This window comes from Mustela nigripes, chromosome 5 (assembly GCF_022355385.1).
Source record: "Mustela nigripes isolate SB6536 chromosome 5, MUSNIG.SB6536, whole genome shotgun sequence".
In the NCBI taxonomy this organism is placed as follows: Eukaryota; Metazoa; Chordata; class Mammalia; order Carnivora; family Mustelidae; genus Mustela; species Mustela nigripes.
Window position 1 is genome coordinate 80,233,932 of NC_081561.1, and position 26,375 is coordinate 80,260,306.

The 26,375-nt window shown below is 41.1% G+C and overlaps 1 protein-coding gene across 16 annotated transcripts in view; it reads right to left on the reverse strand.

The window, feature by feature from the left end:
* The window catches only part of EPB41L2 (erythrocyte membrane protein band 4.1 like 2), a 211,351-nt gene that overhangs the window by 67,638 nt on the left and 117,338 nt on the right, over positions 1 to 26,375 (reverse strand). For all 16 annotated transcript variants that reach the window (XR_009404466.1, XM_059400722.1, XM_059400719.1 and 13 more), the window contains exon 4: positions 12,842 to 12,946. Coding sequence is in view for 15 of the 16 variants with exons in the window: in XM_059400722.1 (XP_059256705.1) it covers positions 12,842 to 12,946 (105 nt within the window). In the remaining variant the exon portion in view is untranslated. The remainder of the gene's footprint in view (positions 1 to 12,841; positions 12,947 to 26,375) is intronic.

Consider the following 26,375-nt stretch of genomic DNA (forward strand, 5'->3'; position numbering starts at 1 on the left):
TGGCATTCAGTTTCCTTGCCCTGCAGCTGCTGTCTCCCCACAACAGCTGGCCCACAAATGGCCGGGTGTGAGGGGTACACAGGAAAGAGAAAAACACCATTCAGTCTCTAGCCCAGACGAGGAGAAGCTGGGGAAGAGACGAAGGAGGGTCCGATGTGTTACAGCCTTTCATCCAAGGAAGCAACCACCACAGTAAGGAAACTGAATCAGCGACAACGGCTCGTCAACTGAAAGGGAGGAGGGACCCTCAAAACATGAACGCAGAGAGAACATGAAGGGAAACGACTTCCCTGGTCTCCAACCTCAGACAGACCCTTCCAGGTCTCACTCTGTGACAGGTGCTACAGATGCCTGCCGCAGAAGGTGGAGGACAGGGACGCCTGGGTGGCTCAGTAGGTTAAGCAGCTGCCTTCGGATAAGGTCATGGTCCCAGTGTCCTGGGATCGAGTCCCGCATCGGGCTCCTTGCTCAGCAGGGAGCCTGCTTCTCCCTCTGCCTCTGCCTGCCATTCTGTCTGCCTGTGCTCGCTCCCCCCCACTCTCTGATAAATAAATAAATAAATAAATAAATAAATAAATAAATAAAAAGAAGGTGGAGGACAATGGCAGGAGCAGCCTCATCCTCTAGGATCCCAAGGTATAGCCCTGTGTCCCCGTCACTTGGCACCTTTCATTCTCGCCTGCAGCCCCAATCCCTTGTACAACGTGCCTGCAGGTTTCTGCACAGCATGGAGAGTGTGAAAGAGCTCTACAGACCCAGGAGATGAGTGAGAAGTTTCCTCGCACCAGCCAGCCAAATTCAGATGCGGTGTCATTCTCCCGGCCCCTTTCCACAGTATGGCCAGCCAGAATACTGGAAGACTGAAGTGGCTTCTCTCCCTTTCTTCAGACCCCGACCCACACACGAAGTGGGCTGAGTTTACTGATGTGACCCAACAGTGGCAGCAGAAGGGACTCCGGCCACCTGCCGACTGGTTTTCCCTTTGCTGAGCACGCTCACTTCCCCAACACTCCCCGTGGAGTCAGGAGGTCTCCCCAACCCTCCCACAACTCTGCAGGGGTGATCAGAGACCCCATTACCTGTATCCTCCACAGCACTCAGCAGCTTTAGGCAACCATTAAGTACTAAATTAAGAGCTGTTGACTGATATCTGCCCACTGCCATGCTCTGGTCCTCTTAAAAGACCAAAGTTAGAGTACTTTTATTAGAGTGCCTATTATTTGAATAATTAGCTCTGGTGAGTACCAAGATCCTGAGTGGGATTCTTACCAGACACATCTACAGAAAGATAAACCCTTGATTATGAATTGTTACATATAGATTCATAAGACGCTGGTGTTAGGAAAAACCTGAGAGACAATTTGGTCTAAACGTCCACACATAACGGGTATGGCCTCACTCTTACCTAAGTGTCCATGGCTACTGGCACATATCTGGAACCATGAGTCACTTGGGCTCATCAGGGCCCCCTACTCCCTTGGCTTTTGTAACACTCCAAACTTCTACAATTGTGTCACCTCAAAAGAATATTTGGTCCCCCTACACGGTGCTTCTGAAGCCTTAAGGGTTTACCTGAGTCCCCTGAAGACCTGGTCAAAACATAGATTATGACTCCTATGTTCACCGTAAGGACCTGGAATTTTCCTTTCTAACAAATTCTAGGTAGTGCCTATGCTGGGGTCTCCTGGACCATCCCTTGAGCAGTATGGCCACAGATGGCTTTTAATGTATTTTCCCAAAAGTTGAAGGTAGACATTTTCAAGTCCTTTAACTGGCTTGACAGATAGACACCCAGCCTTCACTCGCTAAATATTCTATTGTTGACAACCTCCCGCAGAAAGCCCTAGCAGATCACGGCCTTCCACGTTCCCACATACAAGTGTGTCATTGAACTCCACCACATCACACTAAACAGCTGTATCCAATAATGTCAAGCTCCAAAGTCTTTCTTCTGCCAAGGTGCTAACCACTCCACCGGACAAGGAGGAGAGGCCAAGCCCATCAACAGCAGCAGCCCATTCATGGTCCAGATGGGCTGCTGCCTGGGCGGCAGGCCACTGAACAAAGCAGACCTAGATATGGAACCAGGACACCATCACAACACCTACCTCCAAATTCCTCCCCCTCTCCCAAACCACTGCCAGAAATGTCCATCTCACCTGATTCCCTTTCAGGCTGGATGCTAAGACCCCAGAGTTAGAAGTTTTTTCAAAATGCTTAACTGTGCCTTTCTCACTAACTTGTGGTGCTTCTCAGTCTGGCCAGGTCTGAGACATTGAATTCACCCAGCTCTATATTACTGAATGTTAAAAGTGTAAGTTTGCCTAAAATCTGCAATTTCCCTTAAGAATTTATAGCACTGAAGCAGATCCCCTTTGTTATACCTTTGCCTAAATGAGGTCTGACAGAACACTGCCCTAATGCTGGTGTTAGCTGAAAAGCTATAGCTTTCTGTGTTACAGCAAAATGTTCACCATGGGGCTGCCTGGGTGGCTCAGTGGGTTAAGCCTCTGCCTTCAGCTCAGGTCATGATCTCAGGGTCCTGGGATCGAGTCCCGCATTGGACTCTCTGCTAGGCAGGGAGCCTGCCTCCTCCTCCCTCTCTCTGTTTCTGCCTGCCTCTCTGCCTACTTGTGATCTCTCTCTGTCAAATAAATAAAATCTTTAAAAAAAAAAAAAATGTTCACTATGCATCTGGCAGAACATGATTCAAACTTCTGCCTTTGAATTAGAAGTTGCCACTGGACTGAATATAGAATTTTATTAAAGAATAGTTTATATATGACAAAGTTTAATATTTGTGTTTTTAGCTTGAGTTTCTGGAGGGAAATGGTCACGCTATCAGACAAACACTTCAATCAACTTTCATAAAGTTAGCTGTGGATGACAACTACACTTGTAACAAACTCCTCTTTCGATATGGCTTGAAGCAAAATAACATAATCCCTGGGCCAGGTGCCAAACTCTATTAACATCAAAAATTCAAGACAATATTTTTCCCTTTAAAGAGAGTCCAAAACCCTTAATGATGGTTCCAGTTAGACATGAATACAAGAACTATATGGACTCAAATTTCCATATATAAATGAGCAACATGTTGCTTGATTCCACATATTTTTAATGGCATTTTCCATAGTAAAGTTTACATAAAACTTCTCAAGAGACATTCAAAAGTTCTAACAGTAATAATGATAGATTTTCATACTTAAGAGTAAACTGAAAGGCTTCCAACCCAAGATCTCAACCAGGAGACACAGTACTACACTAAAAGTGAAGAGAAGTTTAGATTTTCTCTCCATGGAAAATTTTCATACAAATAACTATGGGTTTACCTCACCTTCAACTTATGTTGAAATAAGTCACTGAAACTTCTATAAATACGGATAACATCCAGCATGAAGCAAGCAGCTTAAGTTCCTGTACCGTACAGTATCCTATTGTTGAAACTGCATGGGTCATGCTCAACAGGACTGATTAAGCTAAGCTGATACAATGGAAATGATATTCTGTGGAAAAATTAAGACACCATTCAAATCTACTTTAGAAAAATAAGAGGTTTTTTGCCTAGACATCTTGAGGACTGAATTTTGTTTTCATCAGTGACAAGGAATAAAAAATTATGCAAAAGTTATGAAAGCACATCAGATTATACATGAAAAATATACTGTCAATTACATGTGAGCATTCATGTTCTGACAAGTCCGCATCTCAGAAAGGAACCCCCCCGCCCCGTTTATTCCCTCCATGTCATATGATTAAAGCCTAGATAACAAAGCCTGTGCCTAACTATATGGGCATTTTCATCTCCCATGTCACAAGAGAAACTACAAGGTAAAATAAGGAAATAGGAGTTCCTTTTCAAACTTTTGCACATTTCATCAATCAGTGAGGATCCTATATAGAACCCCTCTCCAAATTTAACTTTATCCTAATACTCTCTGCCTCAAGGACCCAAGCTTCTCCTGAACTCCAGCCATCCCCTCTCATGCAGAACGTGAGGTCCTGTCACCACACAGGGTTCACCTCGTTAGACTTCATCATCCTACTCTCAGGTACAACCCCTTCCTCTCCTAATTTTCTACCCATTTATTTTCACTGCAGCTGCTCTTAGCTTCTTTTCTCCCAAATCGTTATCCCATTTCAGCTTCAGCATGTTCCCTCCCGGGTCCCCGTGAATAATCAGCTAGATTACCATTCCAGCGGCAGCTCCCATTTTCTAGCTCATCCATTGATCTTACCATAACCACTGCCAACTGGGGACCCCCACGATACTCCACTTCTCCATTACTACTCCCAGGGTGCAGAGGGCACACACCAATATATTCTGCGGCCATCACTACTATTTGAGCTCCAATCTCGGCTGCACTGTCAACAGCAATCCACATACTTGTTCTTAGTCGCCTGCCTCTCTGGGTCCCCAGTGCTACCCCCTCGTCACTTTTAGCAGAGGGTTCAGAGCTCTGAGCCCACACTTCACTTGACACAGACTTACTTCCGGCTGCACCACTCCTGGGCTTACTGCTTGCAGACTCAGGGGATGAAGCTGCTCGTTTTACTCAAGACTTACCCTCTTCTTGACTTCAGAGTCCTACATCATCATCCCTTTCCTCTCTCCCCAACCTTACCCTTTCCTCAGGCATCCCCACAGCCAAAGCCGAAGTTCTTTCCATCTAAGCAAATCTGTCAACCCCCCAAATCCTTAGGAAATGTGCTGTACTGTCCTATATAATAGCCAGCAGTCACAAGAGACTACTTACATTTAAACTTGTACTATTGAATAAAATTTCACTTCACTTCCTCAGTCACACCAGCCATATTTCAAGGTATCAATAGCCATCTGTGGTTCATGGCTGCCATACTAGATAGACAGAGCAGGTCTAGAAGATCTCAGCATCATCAAGTTCTACTGGACGGTGCCGGCCTCTATTCTCTTTTCTCATTCTCCCACCTGACCTCTCCTCATAACCAAATTTTCTTAAATATCTCAGATTCTTCTTTTTTTTTTTCTCTAAGAGTTTACTTACTTATTTGAGAGCGAGAGAGTGAGCATGAACATGGGCTGGGGAGGAGTGAGGAGGTACCAGAGAGAGAGGAAGAAGCAGACTCCCTGCTGAGCAGGGAGCCTGATATGGGGCTCGATCCCAGGATCCCCGGATCATGACTAAGGCAGGCGCTTAACCAACTGGGCCAGGCAGGTGTCCCACCCCACTCTCATAGTCAATATACTGTTAACGTTCCTCATCCCTCACCTACCCACTTCCTGATCCCCAAAAATCATGTAGCCAACACCCTACCAGTATTTCCAATTTAGCAAAATGAAAATGAGATTTTATCTCCACCCCCAACCCCAAACTGCTGCTCCTCCTCCAAAGTCCCTTTGTAAAAAAAAAAGTCTACAACAAGCTTCCCAGCTACCAAGCGCCAAATGTGGGACTTATTCTGCCAACCCCTCCATCGCCCTCATGCCACAGAGATGGTGGGCCACAAAGTCATCTACAGACATTCCCTACTCAGTATCTCTATCTCTTTATCTTTCCTCCTTATGTCATGCCCTAGTTTCCATCACCTCTGGTCTAGACAACTGACCTTCCTGCCTCTGGTCTCAGTCCCCTATAATCTCCCTCCAAATCATCAACAGGTTACTCTTTCTGAAATGCAAACAATGTCACATTCTAAAAACCCTTCCTATCAGGATAAAAGTCCTTAGCATAAGATACAAGACCTTCCAAAAAAATGTTCTTTGCCTAGCTTTCCCAGGATCATCAGGATTCCCCACAAGGCACCCGAAATTTACCCATGATATAAGTTAAATTCTGTGCTTGGAGCGCCTGGGTGGCTCCGCTGGTTAAGCAACTGCCTTTGGCTCAGGTCATGATCCCAGGGTCTTGGGCTCAAGTCCTACATCAGGCTCAGGGAGCCTGCTTCTCCTTCTCATTCTGACAGTCCCCCTGCTTGTGCTCTCCTACTTTCTGTCAAATAAATAAATAAAATCTTCAAAAAAAAATTTTTTTAAATAAACACTGTGCTTGCTGAGGAAACACAGCTTCAAGACAAGTACCCAGCTCCTCCTTCCAACTTGCCAGTTGCTCCAGATCCCTCCTGTACAGAGACTCAGGGGCTACCGCACCCTGCAGTCCCGTCAAACAGCCAGAAATTTCTCGTGCACACTGTCCTTGTTCACACTGGAGCTACTCCTTTTCTTCCGGGCAGAATGTCCCTTTTCTGCCCCCATCCAGTATATTGGTCAAAATTCTCAATTTCTAGGACAGAATGTTATTTCTAACCTGCTAATATCACTTCTAAAATTCGTAGATTTGCCAATATACAATAATATAAAATTTTCAGACCCTTGTTCAAGCTAATAAAACTTGCAAGTGTCCCCTAGCTAGTCATTAACAAATGTCCAGCTGATATTGAGGACAGGGAATATTAAATTGTGTCATTGAACTGAGATTACTAGAAACCTATGTACTCAGATAATATTAGCCTGACTGTCATGGTCAGGTTTGTGTCCCCCTAAAATTTCTATGCTGAAATCCTAATGTCCAATGTGATGGTGTTAAGAGGTGGCGCCTTTGGGGATAACTCGATCATGAGAGTGGAGCCCTCATGATCAAGATTAGCACCCCTTATAAAAGCCACTCCATAGAACTCCTTTATCCTTTCCACCATGTGAGGACACAGCAAGAAGACAGGGACTGTAAATCCGGAAGTAGATCCTCACCAGATACCAAATATGCTGGCACCCTGATCTTGAACTTCTAGCCTTCAGAAATGTGAATGATTTGTTTTGATAAGCCACCCAGTCTGATATTTTGTTATAGTAACCCAAATGGACTAAGAAACTGACCAAAAAGTTTTATCTATTTTCTGTCTCCAAATGTGTGAGGGATAAGGTTATATCCCACCTACTTAACACAGCCCATAACATAACGCCCTTCAGTATCCCATATATAAATAGCGATACGACTATTTTTAAACTGGGAAGAATGGAATCATGGCATAGCCAGTGAGCCTAAGTGGTGGGGTGGGTGGGTACATGTATGGGTGCCTGGGTGGAGTTAACAGTAAGAAAGACTGGATAGCAGAAAAATAGGATTCCTAGTTGGAAATTTGTCCCACAGCTAATTCTGACAAGAAGGAAAAAGTCCTTGGGGCGCCTCAGTGGTACAGTCCATTAAGCATTTGACTCTTGGTTTTAGCTCAGGTCATGATCTCACGGTCATGAGATGGAGCCCCATATCAGGCTCTGCACTGAGCTTGGAGTCTGCTTGGGATTCCCTCTCCCTCTGCCCCTCCTGCACAACCTCCTGAACCTCGCTCTCCCTTTCTTCAAAAAATAAATAAGTCTAAAAAGGGGGGGAAGGGGATGTTGCTTTAGAGAAGCACTGGCATGGAATCTCACAATCAGTACTGGTAAGTCAAGATGTCCCTTAGATTTATTGATACTATTACAAAAATATCAACTGGAAAAACTCATATCGGGAACACAACACGTAATACTTTCCATCAACCCATATATGAAATCTTGCAGGATGTTTTTAGGATTTCATAAGATGAAAAATCCCTCTAAAGCAAGACGACATTCTTCCATTTTTCCAGTCAGGATAGCTATAAAATAGTGTACCCATTTTTATGCCTTTAACTGACAAAATTAAGGACGATTATGGTTTTTTTTTTTTTTTCCTTCTTAGTTTACCTGGTTTTGAATCTTACTTTCAATTTTTACTGCCTCGGTGGCCTTGGGTGAATTATTTAACTGTTCTAAGCCTCAGCTCAAAGTGTGCTTAACAATATCAACTTTTTAGGGCTGTAGGAGACAAGATGTGTGAAGTCATAGAACCTTGCTTGCAGCATTGTGAGAATCCCAAAACGATCGGCTATTAATAGTCATGTTTCTTTTGTTTAGACATGGAGCTCACAAATTCACAACCCTGAGATCAAGACCTGAGCTGAGACAGGAGTCAGATGTTTAACTAAATGAGCCACCCTGACCCCCATTCGGAATATTTTTTATGTCACTTTCTAATTCTAAGATAAAGTTATAAATAAGTATGCCTAACTTGGAGCCTCAATATAAATAGGATATTCCTGTCCAGAAATAAAACCACCACACTGAACTCTGGAGTTCCACCATGAGAATTTCTTCCATGCCAGAAGTCACTTTTAAAAAAAAAAGGAGGCGGGGGGAGACACAGAGAGAGAGGGAGAGGAAGAGAGAGAATCTTAAGTAGGCTCCACACCCAGCACAGAGTCTGATGTAGGGCTCAATGTCACAACCCTGAGACCATGACCTGAGTCAAAATTAAGAGTCGATGCTTACTTGACTGAGCCACCCAGGCAATATTAGCACTCATTCTTTAAAATATATATAAAATTTACTTATTCTTCTAAAAGTTGTTATCTGACCTAAAGTAAACATGTCTTGAAATGACATTCATGATATACCCTACCATCCCCCTAACTAGGCCCTCCCCAACTCACTAAATGAGATCTCCATTCATCCAAAAATCTAGGCCTCCTCTGGTGTTATGTCAGCAGATTGCTTTTACCTCCTTCCTCAATCTCTCTTAAATTCGTTATCTGACTAGGGTGATCTGGGTGGCAGTTGATGAAGCATCTGACTCTTGGTTTGGGCTCAGGCCATGATCTCAGGGTCCTGGGATCAAGCCCCATGTTAGGCTCCCCACTCTTCAGGGAGTCTGCTTGTCTCCCTCTGCTCACTGTCTCTCTCTCTCTCAAATAAATAAATAAATCTTAAAAAGAAATTCGTTACTTGTCTTTTGCTACCACAACTTCAACTGAGGCCATGTCCTCCTTTTGGTGAGCAGTGCTGTTTAACCCCCTCTCATCCCACCCCCCAATAGCTCAAGCCCACCCACTTTAGGTCTCTCCTTCCTCAAGCAGCATTCACTCTTAGCTGTCCTCACCATTAATACTGTTTCCTATAGAGCAGTAACCAAATTTTGATAACCATATAGCTTTTTCTTCACAGTCTCCTCAGCTGGAACATAGTGGGGACATCTGCGAAGACAGTCTTTGTCTTAACTATTTACTGCTGGATTCACAGTAATACGCTGGTTTGCATGCAGGGAATTTATTTTTTTATTTATTTATTTTTTAAAGATTTCATTTATTTGACAGAGAGAGAGTAGGCAGAGAGACAGGAGGAAGCAGGCTCCCTGCTGAGCAGAGAGCCCAAGGCTGGGCTTGATCCCAGAATTCTGGGATCACGACCTGAGCCGAAGGCAGAGGCTTTAACTCACTTAGCCACCCAGGCACCCTGCATACAGGGAATATTTTTAACCTAGAGTTTACCATCTTCACTAATTTTTAGTATATAGTTCAGCAATACTAACTATACTCACATTGATGTGCAACAGATTCTGAAACTTCACCTTGCACAGCTGAAACTCTATACCCATGGAACAACAGCTCTCCATTTCCCCCCCTGCCCTAGTCCCTGGCAAACACCGTTCTACTTTCAGCTTCCACGAGCTTGACTATGGATATCTCATATAAACGGAATCACAGTGCTTGTCATCTTTTTGTGACTGGCTTGTTTCACATAATGTCCTATAGATTCATCCATGTTATAGCATGTGACAGGATCTCCTTCTTTAAGGCTTGATAATATTCCACTCACCACATTTTGTATCTACCACATATTGTTTATCCAATTCATTCATTGGTGGACACTGGCTTGCTTCCACCTCTCAGCTATTGTGAGTAATGCTGCAATGAACATGAGTCTGCAAATCTCTCTTCAAGATCCTGCTTTCAGTTCATTTGGGCATATACCCAGAAACAGGATTCCTGGATCATATAGTTCTATTTTTAATTTTTTGAGTGACCTCTATACTGTTTTCTGCAATAACTACATGATTTAACATTCCCACTACCAATGCACGAGGGTCCCAGTTTCTTCATATCCTTGCTAACATTTCTTATTTTATATTTTTGCTAGTGGTCATCCTAAAGCGTATAAGATGGCACAAAGGCAGTATTTAATAAATATTTGTTAATGTCTAGAAAGACTGAGGCTATAAAAATAAAAGGGTGTGGAGTTCCTAGAGTAATGGGAAGAAGTTCTGAGAGTACTGGGAAGAAAGGGTGACACAAATGAGATTTGTGCTAAATGTCTAAATAGCAGATGGAAGAAGTGGTCAATTCTCCTCAAGTGGGGAACAGGAGAAATGGTAATAGAAAGTGGTCAAGGGGAATCCCCTGGAGTAGTGTTCTTAAATCTAAAGTAGGCATTCAAATAAAGGATGTTCCAAATGTAAAGAACAGTATGTTCAAGCAGATATGGTACAGACCAACAGGGCTCTTGTTAGGAGAGAACTTTGGTGTGCAGTGTATGTATGTGGGAGGTTAATGAGAAATGAAACAAACAAAGTAGGGCTTTGTCAGTCATACTGATTGGGTCAGATTGGATCCATTCAATGGTGCTAAACCAGGGAGTGCCAAGATCCCATATGCACTCCTGAGAACTCTGTGTAGCAACAGTGTGAAGTGTGATCCTAGGGGCCAGGGACCAGACCATTCACCCCCATAGAAGGTAACAAAATCGTCACAGCAAGAGAGGACAGGGGTCTAAACCAAAGCCAAAACTGAGGACCAAGAAAACTATGCAAGGTATGTTATCGGATAGAAAATACAGACCTCTCTGACTGACAAGCAGTGGAAAGAGTGGAAGTGACCAATATCCACTCTTCAGGGGACAGATGAAGTTTAAGGGGAAGATGCCAGTTTGCTCTGAGACAACTGAGTGCAGTGTCCAATAGGAAGTTAAAAAGAGTCTGAGATTCAGGTCAAAGACATGGACTAGACACATATGTTGGAAGTTATAAAAATAAAAACTAGTGAATCCTACTATCTAAATACCACTCTTTCACATGTAAATCTAGGGTTGCAGAAATACCAGATGTCTTTATGTAGCATATCCTGTTTCTACTAACAATATGTGTTCTTCTCATATTTTACAATATGCTAGATGGTTTCTCTCTTTCACAAAGTTTAAATGCTCTTATGACTCTCCCCATATGTAATCTCAGGAAAAAGTGGATAATGATGGGCAAATTCCCATCACTTCCTCTTTGATAGTTTTGAGGACCAGCAGAAGGGCAGAGGATTAGAAATATTATCAAGAACCACCTTTTCATTTCATGTCTAAAAGGAGCACCTAGTTTATTTAGTCAAATACCTAATATGTTACTACTTCTGAGAAAAGTATTCTAAACGGAATTCTAATAAGAATACTTGAATACTATTCTGCAGCAGGCATGCAATTTAATTGTCTTTTGTTTAAATGTGGAATTAAACCACCAATTAAGTAGTAAAGCTTTAAGACTAAACAAATTGAGAAAACTTGATTTATATGTAATTATCACCCTTAATTCCCTGTATTTCATTACCAGGACACATAAACAATGACAGCATGTGGGCAAATAAACTTCACCGCCTATGTTCCTCAACTCGCTATTTTGTTCTATTGACTGTGACAAAAATGTTAGATACAAGAAAGTAACTATCTCAGCCCGATCTCAGTGAGTCTCTCCACAACCTCAGTCTAATAGAGCTAAAAGGGCTTCACTCTAGGGTGCAACAGGATGAAAACTTTATCCTACACTCAGTCCTACACTGAGTGTAGCCCTACACTCAGTATCTTCTCCCCCAGTTATATCCCATTACTTAAAGTCAAGTAAAAGAGGAAACAGTCCTTTCTTAACAAGGAAGAAAGAAAGTGCTAGAGACTGAATGGATGTGTGAGGCCGTCCATACCCTTTGTAGTTGAAACCTAATCTCCAGTGTGACAATATTTGGAGGTGGGGCCCTTGGGAGGTGATGAGGTCACGAAGGTGGAGGCCTCGTGAACAGGAAGAGTAAGTAGTCCCCTTATAAAAGAGGCTCAAGAGAGGTCCCCATCCCTTCCACTTGTGAGGACACAGAAGGCATGCCCTTATGAACCAGAAAGTGGGCCATCACCAGACACTGAACCTGTGCATATCTTGATCTTGGACGTCCCAGCCTTCCAGCATTGTTGATAAAACACTGAGTCTATGGTACTACGTTAGAAATGCCCAGACTAGTCGACTAAGACAGAAGGCTGCAGGTTAGTTAACTGCCAGACTGGATTAAAAGTTCTTTCTTTAATAGTTCTGGTAAAATAGTTGACCGTAATCGTTCTCTCCTTAAAATTACATACAAAACTGAGAGGCCCTGACACTCCCTGGAATGCTAATGGTCAGCATCAAGCATTACAGCAGTCTGATCCTGTTGGGAAATTCCTGGAGCAGAACAATCTCAACACTCTTGATGTCAGGCAGAGTTACAAGGGGTCCGAACCGCTCGAATCTACTACCTGAATCTACCTCACCTCCTTTTTTGCCTCTCAGTAACCCAACAGGGCAGAGAATGCGTTTACCCCACACAGCCACCACAATCTGTACAGCAAGGCAAACGCTCTCTCCCAAGCGTCCAATACTCTTGACATTCCTTCCCATTTGCTTCCTTCCCTGCTTTTCAGGCATGCTTAATTTCTACCATACAAGTGAAATTCAAGAGCTAAAAATCCAACATAAAAATTTTTAAATCCGTTCTTTCAGTCTCTAATAATTAACACCGAATAAGACATTCCATTCTCTCTGCTTACAGTATTAGTGGAAAAACATACACACAAGGGCAATAGGTGATTCTCTTTGCATGGGTTTTTTATATTTACCAAATTTCTAAAATGGATATAAAATGTCATAAATTTTAACGCAAAATTTTATACTGCATAAAAAAAATACAACATTTTTCTAAGAAGATACAAATAAACGTGAATCATTTCACTTACTTTTTGCTCAGGGCTTTCCTGAAATAGAAGTCCAAAGTAGTCCTTCTCCAGAAGATTGAGATGTTCACACACTTTGTCAAATAACACTTGTCCCTTAGCACGTTTCTGAGGGAAAAGAAAAGGTATCTTTACTTTTCAAGCACTGAAGATTCCATGAATACTATAAATGAAGGAATTCACATCAGATAATATTTAGTGTAATATAAAATGTTTCCCAATCTTTTATAATACAAAAGAGCGACGAACAACTTTTTCACTTTAGAATCCTCGCTCTCCCCACCATATATACAAAGCATAAATTCTAGAATGAAAACATGATCTAATGCTCTATGCTTTACTTTCTACTCCACAAAAATATAAAAAGGACTCAAAAAGTAAGGTGCTAGGAGTTCATTTAATTTTTAAATAGTACAGAAATATGTCCAAACTGCCCCTCTCAATTCCTTAAGGTGGCTTATGTCCTCTCTACAAGGCATTCCCCCAGGAAAATTATCTGACCCTACTCTTCACTGTATCTTAACATCATTTATCCCATCAGTACTTAGGTTTGATTTCTGTTCCATGATATTGGTAGAACAGAAATAAAATTGTTTTCAATTCAAGTTAGGCTTTCTCTTGATAATGATAAGACATTCAGTCTTCAAGACAAAACTTTAAGATACTAACAGAACTGGGAGAATAAAATCAGTTGCCTCCAAGGATGTAACAAACTTTTGCCTTAAATAGTTTGCTGTATTTTGTTTTGTTTTGTTGGGGCTCCCTGGGTGGCTCAGTCAATTAAGCGTGTGTCTTTAACTCAGGTCCTGGGGTCCTGGGATCAAGCCCCACCTCAGGCTCTCTGAGCCTGCTTCTCCCCCTCCCACCATCTCTCTCTTGCACTCTCTCTCTCTCAAATAAATAGAGAAAATCTTTAAAAAAAAAAATGCTTTAAGAAACTGCTATCCACAGAGATATAAAAGACTTTAACAGCCACAGAAGAAAAGTTCATTGTCTAATCGGTGACAAAACATAAAGCAGTGACATTCCCAATTAAGATGCATATCCCTGGGCAGGCCCAACTGTGAGGTCTCAGACACAGGCCTCCCCTTACCCCGCAATGATATAAGCAGCTATTGGACCTCAAGTGAAAACCGAACCCGCCCTCAGACATTTTCATCCTCAAGATGAATGCCCTTACACTCTCAAAATGGATACTCATTCATTCATCCACTGTGTGGAAATAAATGTCTTTCACAGATGTATCTTAAACAAGGCAGTAAGATATGAAGGACATTTAATGTCAAATAAGTACAACTCTGATAAGGGACTGCAAAAGGCAGTTTCAGAGAAACTCAATTCAAGGGCTGGTTTCTCTCTAGCTTTTTCTTCCTAGGCTTCGTGGAAGTAGAGGTGGAAAACTCATGTCTGAAAGACATGCAAAGGATAATCTGGAACTTTCATTACCGTACCTTTTATAATAATGTTTCTTAGGGGAAAAAAAAAAAAAAGAAGAATAGAATTATACCAAACAGTAGAGGGAAGAAGGATAAAAAGACAAATTATTTCAGCATAGTAAGCACTGTACCTTGACCACTTACAAATTATGTGGCCAAGGAAAAGCCACTTTACTTCTACTTGCCTTAATTTGCACATCTGTGAAATGGAGCAACAGAAGGCACCATGGGAGCAGTGAGTGCTAAGTGAGCTATAAGACATCCAAGGAGCTTAGAACAGTGTGGGTGGCATACCGGGCTTAATCAATATTGGCTCTTATTATTAGAAGCTGGTGAGCTCTATAACATGAAAAGTGACTGATTTCACTTATATGAGATTTTTGGCTTAAGCTTTTACAGTGAAAGGCTCTCAATTTCATTATTTGATCTGCATGCAATTATTAACCTATATAATTAAAATTCTGAGCTTAGAGGTATCTTAAATTAATTTTATGAGGAGAAGGGAACTCAAAGCATGATGGCTGGCTTTCTTAAACATACAGTAAAAACTATGGTCTTTTTATAGGAACCTGGAATAGATATGAAGAGATATGGTTGCAAATAAAAGAATTTCTTTTTTTTAAAGCGAGAATGTGCACATACATGGGCAGAGAAGGGGTGCAGAGAGAGAATCTTAAGCAGGCTCCACGTTCAGCATGGAGCCCGACACAGGGCTCAATCTTGTGACCCTGAGGTCATGACCTGAGTGGAAATCAAGAGCAGGACATTTAACTGACTACCCAGGCACCTCAAAGAATATTTTAGAGATAATCAATAATTTAAGATAGAATTAGTGAATTCTCAGACATGAATTTCAACAACATTGTTCACTTCTGAATGCCCAGTGACCAGAAAGCTGTCCATCATAACAGCTGGTCAAAAAATGCTTACTGATTCAACTATGTAGTATACTATATGTAACATACTTATTTTTAATTAGATGATATTTCACCTCTTCAGGCTTCTAGTGACTGACCTTAGCTACAATTTCAGCATCCACTTTGTAGTTAGGAACCTTCCTTATCTGAGATGGCAAAGACAGCAGTCAGCTACAGCTTAGACCACACCTATCTACTTGGACATCATCCCCCATGCATTTACGAGATACAAAGGACTCGCAGGGAACATTTTATCTACTATAAAACAGAGATCAACGTCTTATTTAGAAAGACACTAAAAACTCAGCAGAAGCTAATATAAGAAGTTGAACTTCAATCAGATAAAGTTCCCAAACTTATCATTTCTAAAAATGTCTTGCTCTATGTGACAACTACTTTCAAATGAGCAAACTACTGAAACCAGTTAGCTGTAGATATCATGAAGAAATGTCACGGAATCAAAAGGAAAGTCATACTATTTTATGGTAACACAACTTGAAATTAGGGTAAAAAGGATATTTCAGATAATAAATGTCTATGAAAATACATCTACCTCAGTCCAAAGAGAAAACATATTCCAACACAGGATCAGAGTGAAACTTTATTAGTAAATCATACTTTCTCACTGGTTTCAGTTTCAAAAATAGAAACATGCTCTCACGGATTCCCCTGAAGGACTAAGGGGGAAACATGCACAAAGCTCAGCACCACAACTGGGCGGTGGTGTGCTGGGCAGCCCAGAGGCAGCCGCACAGGGGGTGGAGTCAGACCCAGTCCCCTGCTCATTCAACAGCCTGTAGGCACTTTACTGTTACTACACAAGCGTGACGATAGGCAAGCCACTGAGTCTCTGTAACTGTAAAAGGAAATCACAAGTATCTTACAGCTCACTGTGAGGGCCAAATTTTCCCAGTGAGACAGTACATTCACCGTGCCAAATCAAGTGCCCTACTCGGCCAGCTGAATCCTGTTGGCAACTGTTCTTTCATTAGTCCACATGCAACAAATGCCAAAGTATCTTCTAGAGGCTCAGACTGCTTCTCTGCTATTCTCTCCTCCCCTTCTCCAGGAAACTGGAATGTGAAATGCTTGATTAGATCTTAACTGCACACAGATATTACTGAAGCTTCCATTCAACCTCTCCACCCTCCATGCACTCAAAGTCTGGCTGGAAGATAAAAATGCAGAAATACCGTGGGGCAGGTACTGAAAGATACAAATACCAAGTGATGAGTAACGGGGTTGGAGAAAAACCACAGCTTCACCAAGACTGTGGCATCTGAAATAATCTGAAAGGAAATTACTTCCATCACAAGGCAGAGAAAGAACATATTCGAAAGAACTTCTTTTTCACTTTGGATGTTTATAGAGTCTGATGGAGCCAATTTCTCTACAAAAGATACTGGAGAATAAAGTAAGAGGGAGAAAAATGACCCATCCATAATGGACAAGTCATACACAATGCCTGCCAGGTATACTGTTCCACTCTCAGAAGACTGCCAGAGCTTGCCAAGGTGAAAGGCTCCACACAGACTGATCCAACAACTAATGTGTTTTAGTTCCCTTGTTAAGACATCGTGAAAACAATGATAAATAAGACATAGATGGTCCTGGAAAATTTACTGTCAAATGACAAAATAAAAAGGAAGTTCCCCAAGGGAAAACAAAGTCCTATGAATCTACCTCTCTAGAAATAACTAGAGACCTGGTCCAACTGGTCCAAAGAATACTAACCAAGGACCTATGATACAGCTTCATACAATAGCTCTACTCAAAGACAATATCTTACTCTAGGATAAAGATTATCACATACAATCACATCTTCCCTCAGCAAGTTTAAATACAAGATGAGTGGTATAAACACAGAGGTAAAGATAGAGAGAAAGCAATAAGCAGAAGCAAAGGGTATCAGGAGGCAGACTTCCAGCAGCAAGCATGTTCCACTGGTCCCACTAGTCCCATGAGATGTTCCATGTATATCTCCCATCCCCCAAAAGGAAAGTAAGAGTGGGACATAGAAAAATTCTGCTTAACTGTTATGCATCGAACTTCCTGTTTTGCATGCAAGATATCCTGAGAAGCTCTATGATGAAAAAAACTTGTTTACCTGACGTTTCCCAAAATTATTTGGCTAAATAAAGCACTATCTTATTTTAATACACTGCTTACTAACTTACTCTACATCAGAATTACTGTTCTACAAACCATTTCTCAAGAAATGAAGGAGAAAAAAAATTACCATTATTTGGCCCACCAAGCAGTTTTGGAGACTGGCGTTAACATTTCTTATCACTATTAATATGATTTATTAAACACGTGTGCATGCACACACACAGAGAGTTTACTCATTATCTTTTTGATTCAAAAATCTCAAAAAAAAAGAATTTGGTTTAAACTGATTCGGAATTGGATGTATCCAGCTGTCTGGGCTGAAGCAAATGATTCCCAAATATAAAATCCCAAGAAATATAACCAAAATAATCAAAGCATGCACAAGGAAACCCATCACTACTACTGAGATTACAAGATCAGAATTAGATCTTCAGAGACTATAGATAATGGAATTCTCAAGTACAGAACACTTTCACCTGTTTAAAGAAATAAATGAATATTATATAATATCAATAAATAACTATGAAAAATCAGATTCTGAAAAGAACCAAATAGAATATCTATAACTAAAACATGTTAACAATCAGTTGTAATCCAAATGGGCAGAGTTTGACACAGACAGAAAACCAGTGACCCGGATGATGGATCTTAAAAAGCTACCCAGAGGGCGCCTGGGTGGCTCAGAGCATTAAGCCTCTGCTTTCGGCTCAGGTCATGATCTCAGGGTCCTGGGCTCGAGTCCCACATCAGGCTCTCTGCTCAGCGGGGAGCCTGCTTCCTCCTCTCTTTCTCTCTCTCTGCCTGCCTCTCTACCTGCTTGTGATCTCTGTCTGTCAAATAAATAAATAAAATCTTTAAGAAAAAAAAAAAAAAGCTACCCAGAATGCAGCAAAGAAAGAAGAAAAATATGAAAGAATTTCAGACATGGAGGACAGAATTCTAAGGAAACCTATGTAGACCTCCTCATTCTAACTGAAGGGATACCTGTCCGGCTCAGTCAATGGAGAATGGGACGCGTGATCTCAGGGTTGTAACTTTAAGCCCCGAGTTGGATGGAGAGGTTAATTAAAAATAAAATCTTAAAAAAAAATTTTTTTTAAAAACCTCTAATTGAAAACAGTACAGAAAACACGTGAAAGGCAATATTAAAAGATGTAATGGGAACGCCTGGGTGGCTCAGTCAGTTAAGCATGTGAGTAGATTTCTGCTCAGGTCTTAATCACAAGGTCACAAGATCAAGCCCCACATCCGGCTCCACACTCAGCAAGGAGTCTGCTGTAAATTCTGTCTCTCTCCTTCCTCTCTTTCTGTACTGCCCCGCCGATGTGCACAGAAGCACTCTCTCTAAAAATAATAAAATCTTTAAAAAAAATTTTTTTTTAAAGACATAAAGGCTTAAAACTCTCAAGGAAACTATATGGGTATCTAGCCACATAAAATGAAATCTAGTACTCTACAATCACTTTCTTCCACTGTTTATTATTCTGACTCACTAACATTCAAAAAGGTTTTGACATTTTTAAAAATAATACAGCAAAGCCATCAAGCCAAGAGGGAAAGAAACATAAGCTAAGCAATAAGGATTGACCAAAGTAAATTATAACAAAATACCCAGAGAAGTTACTCTTAAGCCACCTGAAACCGATCTGCTTTTGGACACTAACTCAAAAATTATAAATTTTTTTCTCTTCTTCTCTTATAAAGAAAATATACCCGATTATCCCATATTAAATACTATATACAAAATGTAATAACATGAAACAATAAGAACTCATCTGCTAATCAAACTTGCCTGCATGTGCTCTGTCAGCAATATGAACCCCATGGCTCCCAACTTCTCTTTGCCTTCACTCTGTTCACAACACACTCTGCAAAGGCTAATTCTCATCATTCAGGGGAGGGGAACCAACACTCAACTTATAGTTGTAATATAGAAAGATGTGGGGGGTATGCCAGTAGAAATTGTTCCTTCTCCCCTCCTGATTCTTTTTTTTTTTAAGATTTTATTTATTTATTTGACAGAGAGCTAGAGAGCACCAGTGGGCAGAGCAGCAGGCAGAGGGAGAGGGAGAAGCAGGCTCTTCGCTGAGCAGGGAGCCTGATGCGGGATCATGACCTGAGATGAAGGCAGTCACTTAACCAAATGAGCCACCCAGGAGCCCCCATCCCCTCCAGATTCTTGTGTGTACCACACCTGTAAGAACAATCACGGATTCTCAACTATACTAGGAAAGATATTGCAGCAAAATGCTGTGACCTGGAACTGAATTGAGAGCCCTACTTTTTAACAGGGTATGTAAGCAGAGGCAAGTTACTTAGCTTTATACCATGCCTCAGTTTCTTCTCTCTAAAGTACAAATACTCCTTGTATAATGGTGATAATTAAATGAGGTGTATTTAAAGTGCTTAATAAAATATTTGACACTTTATATGGATTCATTAAAAGGCAGCTGAAATCACAGGACCCTTCTGAGTTGCTCTAAAAATAACTGATTTTAAATATGATTAAAGAACTTTCACACTTATTTCATCCAATCTCGTTTCACAAATGAGAAAACTGAGGTTACAGAGAGTTTAACCCACTTCTCAGACTGATTTCCTGAATTTCTTTTGAAGACCTGAATTTTTATTTGTGATATCCATAAACATTAGTACTCTATATTTCAATCCAGGAAGGCAATTTTCTCTTTTTTTTTTTTTTAAGATTTTATTTATTTATCTGAGAGAGAGAGAGAAAGAAATGGGGACAGGGAAGGGGGAGGAGAGTGGGAGAAGCAGACTCCCTGCTGAGTGAGGAGACTGACACAGGGACACAGGGCAATTACATGATGCAGGGCTCAACCCCAGGACCCCGAAATCATGACCTGAGCTGAAAGCAGACGCTCAACCCACTGAGCCACCCAGGCACCCTGGCAATTTTCTCCTATTACCATTGTTTTGACTTTTTCCTTTAATAAACAATAATTTGGATTCTATTGCAGGGAAGGACTACAGATATGCATTTGCTAACCAAACAAAACAGAGATTTTGTTTTACTATCTGCACCTAAGATACAGTACTACTAGCTGTCACAGCACTTTGGGGGTATTACGCCGGATAAAGAAGATTGTGGACTGAACAAGATATACTCTAAGTTTCTTTTTTTTCCTTGATATATTTCAAACTATTGAAACTCTACCTTCAGACAAATCTCCAAATTCTCCTTCCCTATGAAATCTATTCCAGTCTCCTGATATTCATCCTTCTCTTTCAAGCACTTTATTGCACATCTATGGTACTTATTCTTATATTCTACTCCTTTTCATACTACATTTGGAGACCGAATTCTTTAAGCAAAGTATGTCTTACTTTAACATCTCTTAGGGCAGCATTTCATTGAGTAACCAGCTCACTAGGAGGCCAAAATATATCCGCTGGATGGAATGGCTCGGTGCCACGATGCCAGCCAAAAACCTGGGAGAGCTGAGACTAGAATTCAAGCCTCTGGCTAGCAGGCTTACACAATCTCCTGGATCTAGCTCATGGACTACCACCCATAAACACTCAAGGAACTAAACCAAACACACACTGCCAACTACATTCTGGTAGAAGAACCGCCACAGACCTACATTTTATCTTCATAATTCTACATCGCACTTAAACTCTTTTTTAGTAATTAGAACATTTCCAAATACTTCTTGAGAACTAGAGGAAGGACAAAAGCAGAAGAGGGAATCTGCCTCTTCCTCTTAAGAGCCGGACATGCCCCACCTTCATACAGCAGGGGACAGTGAGGTTTTATAGATACTACATTCGTTCACTAAGACATCAACTTCACTGTTATTTCCTCTTGCTATCTGCAAGGACACCTCTGCTTTGTATCTTACACTAGAATCTTTACAGACTATAATCTGTGTCAAGTGCAAATCTAATAATGTAGCACCAAGTTAAACAATACCATACGACTGTTTTTTGTTTTTTTTTTTTAAGACTTTATTTTTTATTTGACAAAGAGAGAGAGAGCACAAGCAGGAGGAACTGGAGACAGAGAGGGAGAAACAGGCTCCCCGCTGAACAGGGAGCTTGACCTGGACAGGGGCTGGATCCCAGGACCCAGTGAGCACCTAACCAATTGAGCTACTCAGGTGCTCCCACATCATAAAATGGTTAATAATACTTGCCAAGAACACTTTCAAGAGAAATCTTTCTATATTAAACACCAACAAGCTTTACAGTCTCTTTTCCCCTATCTGCCTCTCCCTAACCCCCTATAGCATGGACCAGCAATATAAAAATCAATGGGCTAAAAAATTAAACAACAAAAAAAAGCCCTTTCATCTACTTGCCAGGTTATCAGATTTTTCTTCATCTCTAAAAAACTTCAGAATATATGAGAGCTCTCCCAAAGAGAAAAAAGAACAAGACAATTTAGATGGGTTTGAAATATGTTATTCAAGGGTGGGAAACCTAACTTCTGGGGACTTGAAAACAAAATAAAACAAAGCAATCCACGGCAGACCCAGCTAAAGAAAGGCAGGCTGGAATCCGAGAAGCTGAGCAAGGTCCCCCGAGCCTGTGCTGTTATTTGTGGCATTCGCTACTGAGGCCAAAACATGACATTTCTGGAGACCTCTCGACTTGGAGGAATTTGTGCAACTGCTTAGGCGGCAGATTGCAGCGGGCGCCACACACCACTGGCGCTGTGTAAAGCGCCATCGCAGTCTCCGTGTAGGCCCCTCCACACTGTCGTTATTGTGCGCTGAGGCCCCGGTGCTGGGAAGCGCACAATGCGATCCATACATGACAGCCCTTGAGCTATGTATTCTGCGCTCGCTCTAACTACACTATGCAAATATGAAAGGCCAAGGAAAGAAAGGTATGCAAAGAGCAAACACAACAACTGATACATTGTCATGTCAGTGGAGGAACTCAAAGAAAACCATACAGAAGAGGAAAGAGGGGGTCTCCAATAGTGTAAGGCCATCATTTTCCAGACCATTCTTTTCCTACCAGTCTGAGTGAGCTGTCGATACACCTCTGTCCCAAAGTCCATTCAAACCCCAACAAAAAGGAAGACACCATATGCGATTATTTTGTGTGTGTGTGTGTGTGTGTGTTGAAAATGTAATTCCAGAAATAAATGAGCCATTTACAGTAAAGAAAGATTTTTAAGTTTCCCTGATTATTCATAAGAATTAAGTTTGAAAAAGTTTCTCCAACTACTCAAAAAGATGTGTGTATATTATATATAATACATTATGTATGTATATATAAAATGTGTGCAAATATACACACATACATGTATATACACACACATATACATGTATATACACACACATATGTATCTTTCTTATTTTGGTAAGAATGAAAAAGTTTCCAAACCTTTTCATTAGTGAACAGGGAAACTAAACACACACACACACCCACAGACAGATAAACGTGCATTAACAAGATTTTGTAGCACATAGGGTTTTTTTTAATAAATCGCCATAAAGTATAAGAAACTTTTCTTATATAGTATTCCTTCAAGAGAAGGCTACAAAGAGAAAGGGAAAAAAAAACCTCTTAGAGGTCTTTACAAAATCTCTATTTCTTTACCATTACACAGGATTCAGGGGATTAGGATAAACACGGAGCAAATTCTGCACGATGTGGACATGAACAATATAAAATAATGTAGTTTCAGATGCTAGAAATAAAAAGGTGAGCCTCCATGTTCTAGCTATGCAGGGTTTCCTTTAAAATTATTGCAGGATGTAGTTACTTGAGGGTATCATGACGTCTTTTCTGGTCTAGTATTTGTTTTTGTTTTAGTAGCAGCCTTTTTAAATTTTTTTTCTAAAGAGAGAGTGAGCACATGAGCATGTTTCAGAAATCTTTTTTCTTTTTTTAAGATTTTATTTATTTACTAAAGAGAGAGAGAGAATGAGAGGGGAGAGGGTCAGAGGGAGAAGCAGACTCCCTGCTGAGCAGGGAGCCCAGTGCGGGACTGGATCCTGGGACTCCAGGATCATGACCTGAGCTAAAAGCAGGCTCTCAACCAACTGAGCCACCCAGGCGCCCATGTTTCAGAATTTTTTTTTTCTTTTTTTTTTTTAATATTTTATTTATTTATTTGACAGATCACAAGTAGGCAGAGAGGCAGGCAGAGAAAAGGGAGAAGCAGGCTCCCCGGTAAGCAGAGAACCCGATGCGGGGCTTGATCCCAGGACCCTGAGATCATGACCTGAGCCAAAGGCAGAGGCTTAACCTCCTGAGCCACCCAGGCGCCCCCATGTTTCAGAATTCTTAACTGAGCACACGATTCATCTCTTAAGCGACCAGGTAAGTTTAGATTACAAATGAGATAGAAAAATAGGTTTCATCTATACAATGTATGGTAAACAGCAAAATAACAAAATCCTGCTACCAATATTATAAACAAAAAACAAACCAACAAAACACACCATCAACCACAAACTCGACTCTATGGACATGGCCTTTTTTCCTCCCAAAGCAAATAAATGCTTAATTTTCAGCCTTAAAAGATAAAGCACTGAACCTTTAATCCCTCATTCACAATCACCTTCTGTATCTCTAAGGTGATTGCAGTTTATATCTCTGGCAACCAGAGGCTGTCATCAGCTTTCAGGACGCAAGAATTGCTCACTGACCAGGGAGCACCCCCTGGGAGGATCTCCATCTCCACAATGCAGAGCAGGCCCGCTCCTCTGACCAGCATGCTGGCTGGGGGGTGGGGGGCAGGGCCCAAAGGTGGATCCCAGAGCCATGGCCCAAAATGGGGATGCAGAAAACCTCACCAAAGCCCCAGAGCCCTGGATCTTGAAGCTTGTTACACAAACTCTATTTGTTGATGAAATGTTAATATGCACACAGATTCCACACAAGGGATTTTACTTATTTTTTGGCTTTAACTAGATGAAAATAATAGACACCCCTGTCAGTTATAACATCTGTCAGTCACTCAGCTGTTCATAAAACATGGTCCCTTAAATGCCTTCCTTTTGTAATAAAAGTTTAATGAAATAGTATTGTAGTGTATGAGGAAGAATCACCCCAACCTCCATTTGCTCTAAGTGACTAGCAGTCAGATAGCCTGCGATATCTCCTATGCAAAATCCAACTATATTTCTATTCCCACAGTTCTGGTTTATTTTGGTGGTACAGTAAAGGAATTTATCTTTGAGCTCTTTTTTTTAATCTAACTGTTTATAGACAATGTCTCTCTTCTGACTTTCCAATAAGACGGCCTGGGACACTAGGGATTGGTTTATTCAAAATTTCAAGACAAAGTATATTATTGTCTTCAAATTTTGTGGGTTTTTTTCTTACTTCTAAAGGTACTAACTGAAGCTTGGAGTCTAAGGAAGTTCTGTAAACAACAAAGTCATTGTGACTATATAAGTGGTATCTGTGCAACTTATGGGCCTTCTAAATTTCTAATTTAACCGATAAAATATAAAAATATTACCAGGAATTTATCCATGGCACGGGATTTTAGTATTTGCATCAAGAATTCAAGAAAAATAGTAGGATTCTAAAAAAAACAATCAGCGTTTTAAAACATAACAACTGCAGCTAATGCTTTTCAAGCCCTTACTGGATACAGAGCATAGTTCAAAGCAAATTCTAACTGGACAAATTCAGCCACGAATCAGTGAGGTAAGGCTGTCAAGTGGACCCAAACAGACACTCAAGACCTCCTGCGGTGTCAGTGGTGGGTCTCTACTCTACTCCCTGTCCTACCACTAGATGAAGAAACTACCTGGCCAGCCATAATAATATTTCAACAAGGAGCTGATCTATGACTTGCCCCTCTCCCTGAGGAGCAGGTGCTCTGCCCAGACTGCCTGGCCGACAGGATGTTCCAGCCTTTCCAAGCAGTTCTGAACTCTGGCTGCACAGATTCAAGCCTGGCATCCAAACCACCGAATCAGCATCTTCAAAGGGGACACCTGGGCATGTGTAGTCTTCTTAATTTTTGTCTTGGATTTTATTTCTTACAACAGTTTTAGGTTCACAGAAAGGAGAACTTACAGAGAGTTCCCACATATTGCCTAGCCCCACACCTGTGTTTCCTCTCCCATTGTCGACATCCCCCCCCCTTCCAGGTACCTATGTTACGACTGATGAACCTCCACTGACACACAGTCATTATTGCCCAAGTCTGTGGTTAACAACAGGGCTCACTCATGGTGCTGTGCATTCAATGGACAAATGTATAGTGACGTGTATCTGCCATTACAGTACCATCCAGAGTAATTTCACTGCCCTAAAAATTCTCTGTATTCCTCTTTGTAAAAAGCTCGACCAGGGATTCTGACCAAGAGACAATATAATACAAAGGTCAGCAAACAGATTCCCTCTCCCAGAGTGAGACGGTCTGCCTCATATCCCAAGTCCACTAGCTTTCAATCTATCCCAACATCCACAGCACCATAATCCGCTTTCCTCCCTTTCAAAGGCTCAGACACAAAAGCCAGGCCCCACAGCATACTGCATTGATTGTTCAAGTTTTCACTTCAAACCCTTTAAAAAAGGACTGGTTCACAGAGCCTGTTAATAAACAATTTACCTTACCATCTTTAATGACAACTATACCTGAAACTACATTTGAAATAAAAAGATCACCAGCTGGAAAAACACAAGATAGCCATCTGACCCTAGACCGTATGTGATCCAATGTTATCACAGACCTGGCGCAAGGAAATTATTCTTACCTCTCTGGCTGGGAGTGCTTAAGGTATTTTTTCTTTTTTTAAACAACAGACCAAAGTGGAAGTCAAGTTGTAATGCAGAATAATCTTAATCACTTAAATACTGACTTCATGACAGCTGTGAAACAGAGAAACGGGATTTGATGCAGAAAGAGAGTCTTGAGTCTCTTGGCAACAAAAATTTCCTTATACCTCACACCACCTGAATTTCTGATTCTTGAATTCAATGACAAGCAACTTCTGGGCAATGTGAGAAAGAAAATGCGTTTCATTTTGAGATAGCACAGTTTTTAAACATTGATCTGAGGCAACAGTGTCTCCATTCAGCTTGACATTTTTTTGCATTAAAAAAGTTTTTCATTCCTGATGGGTGACT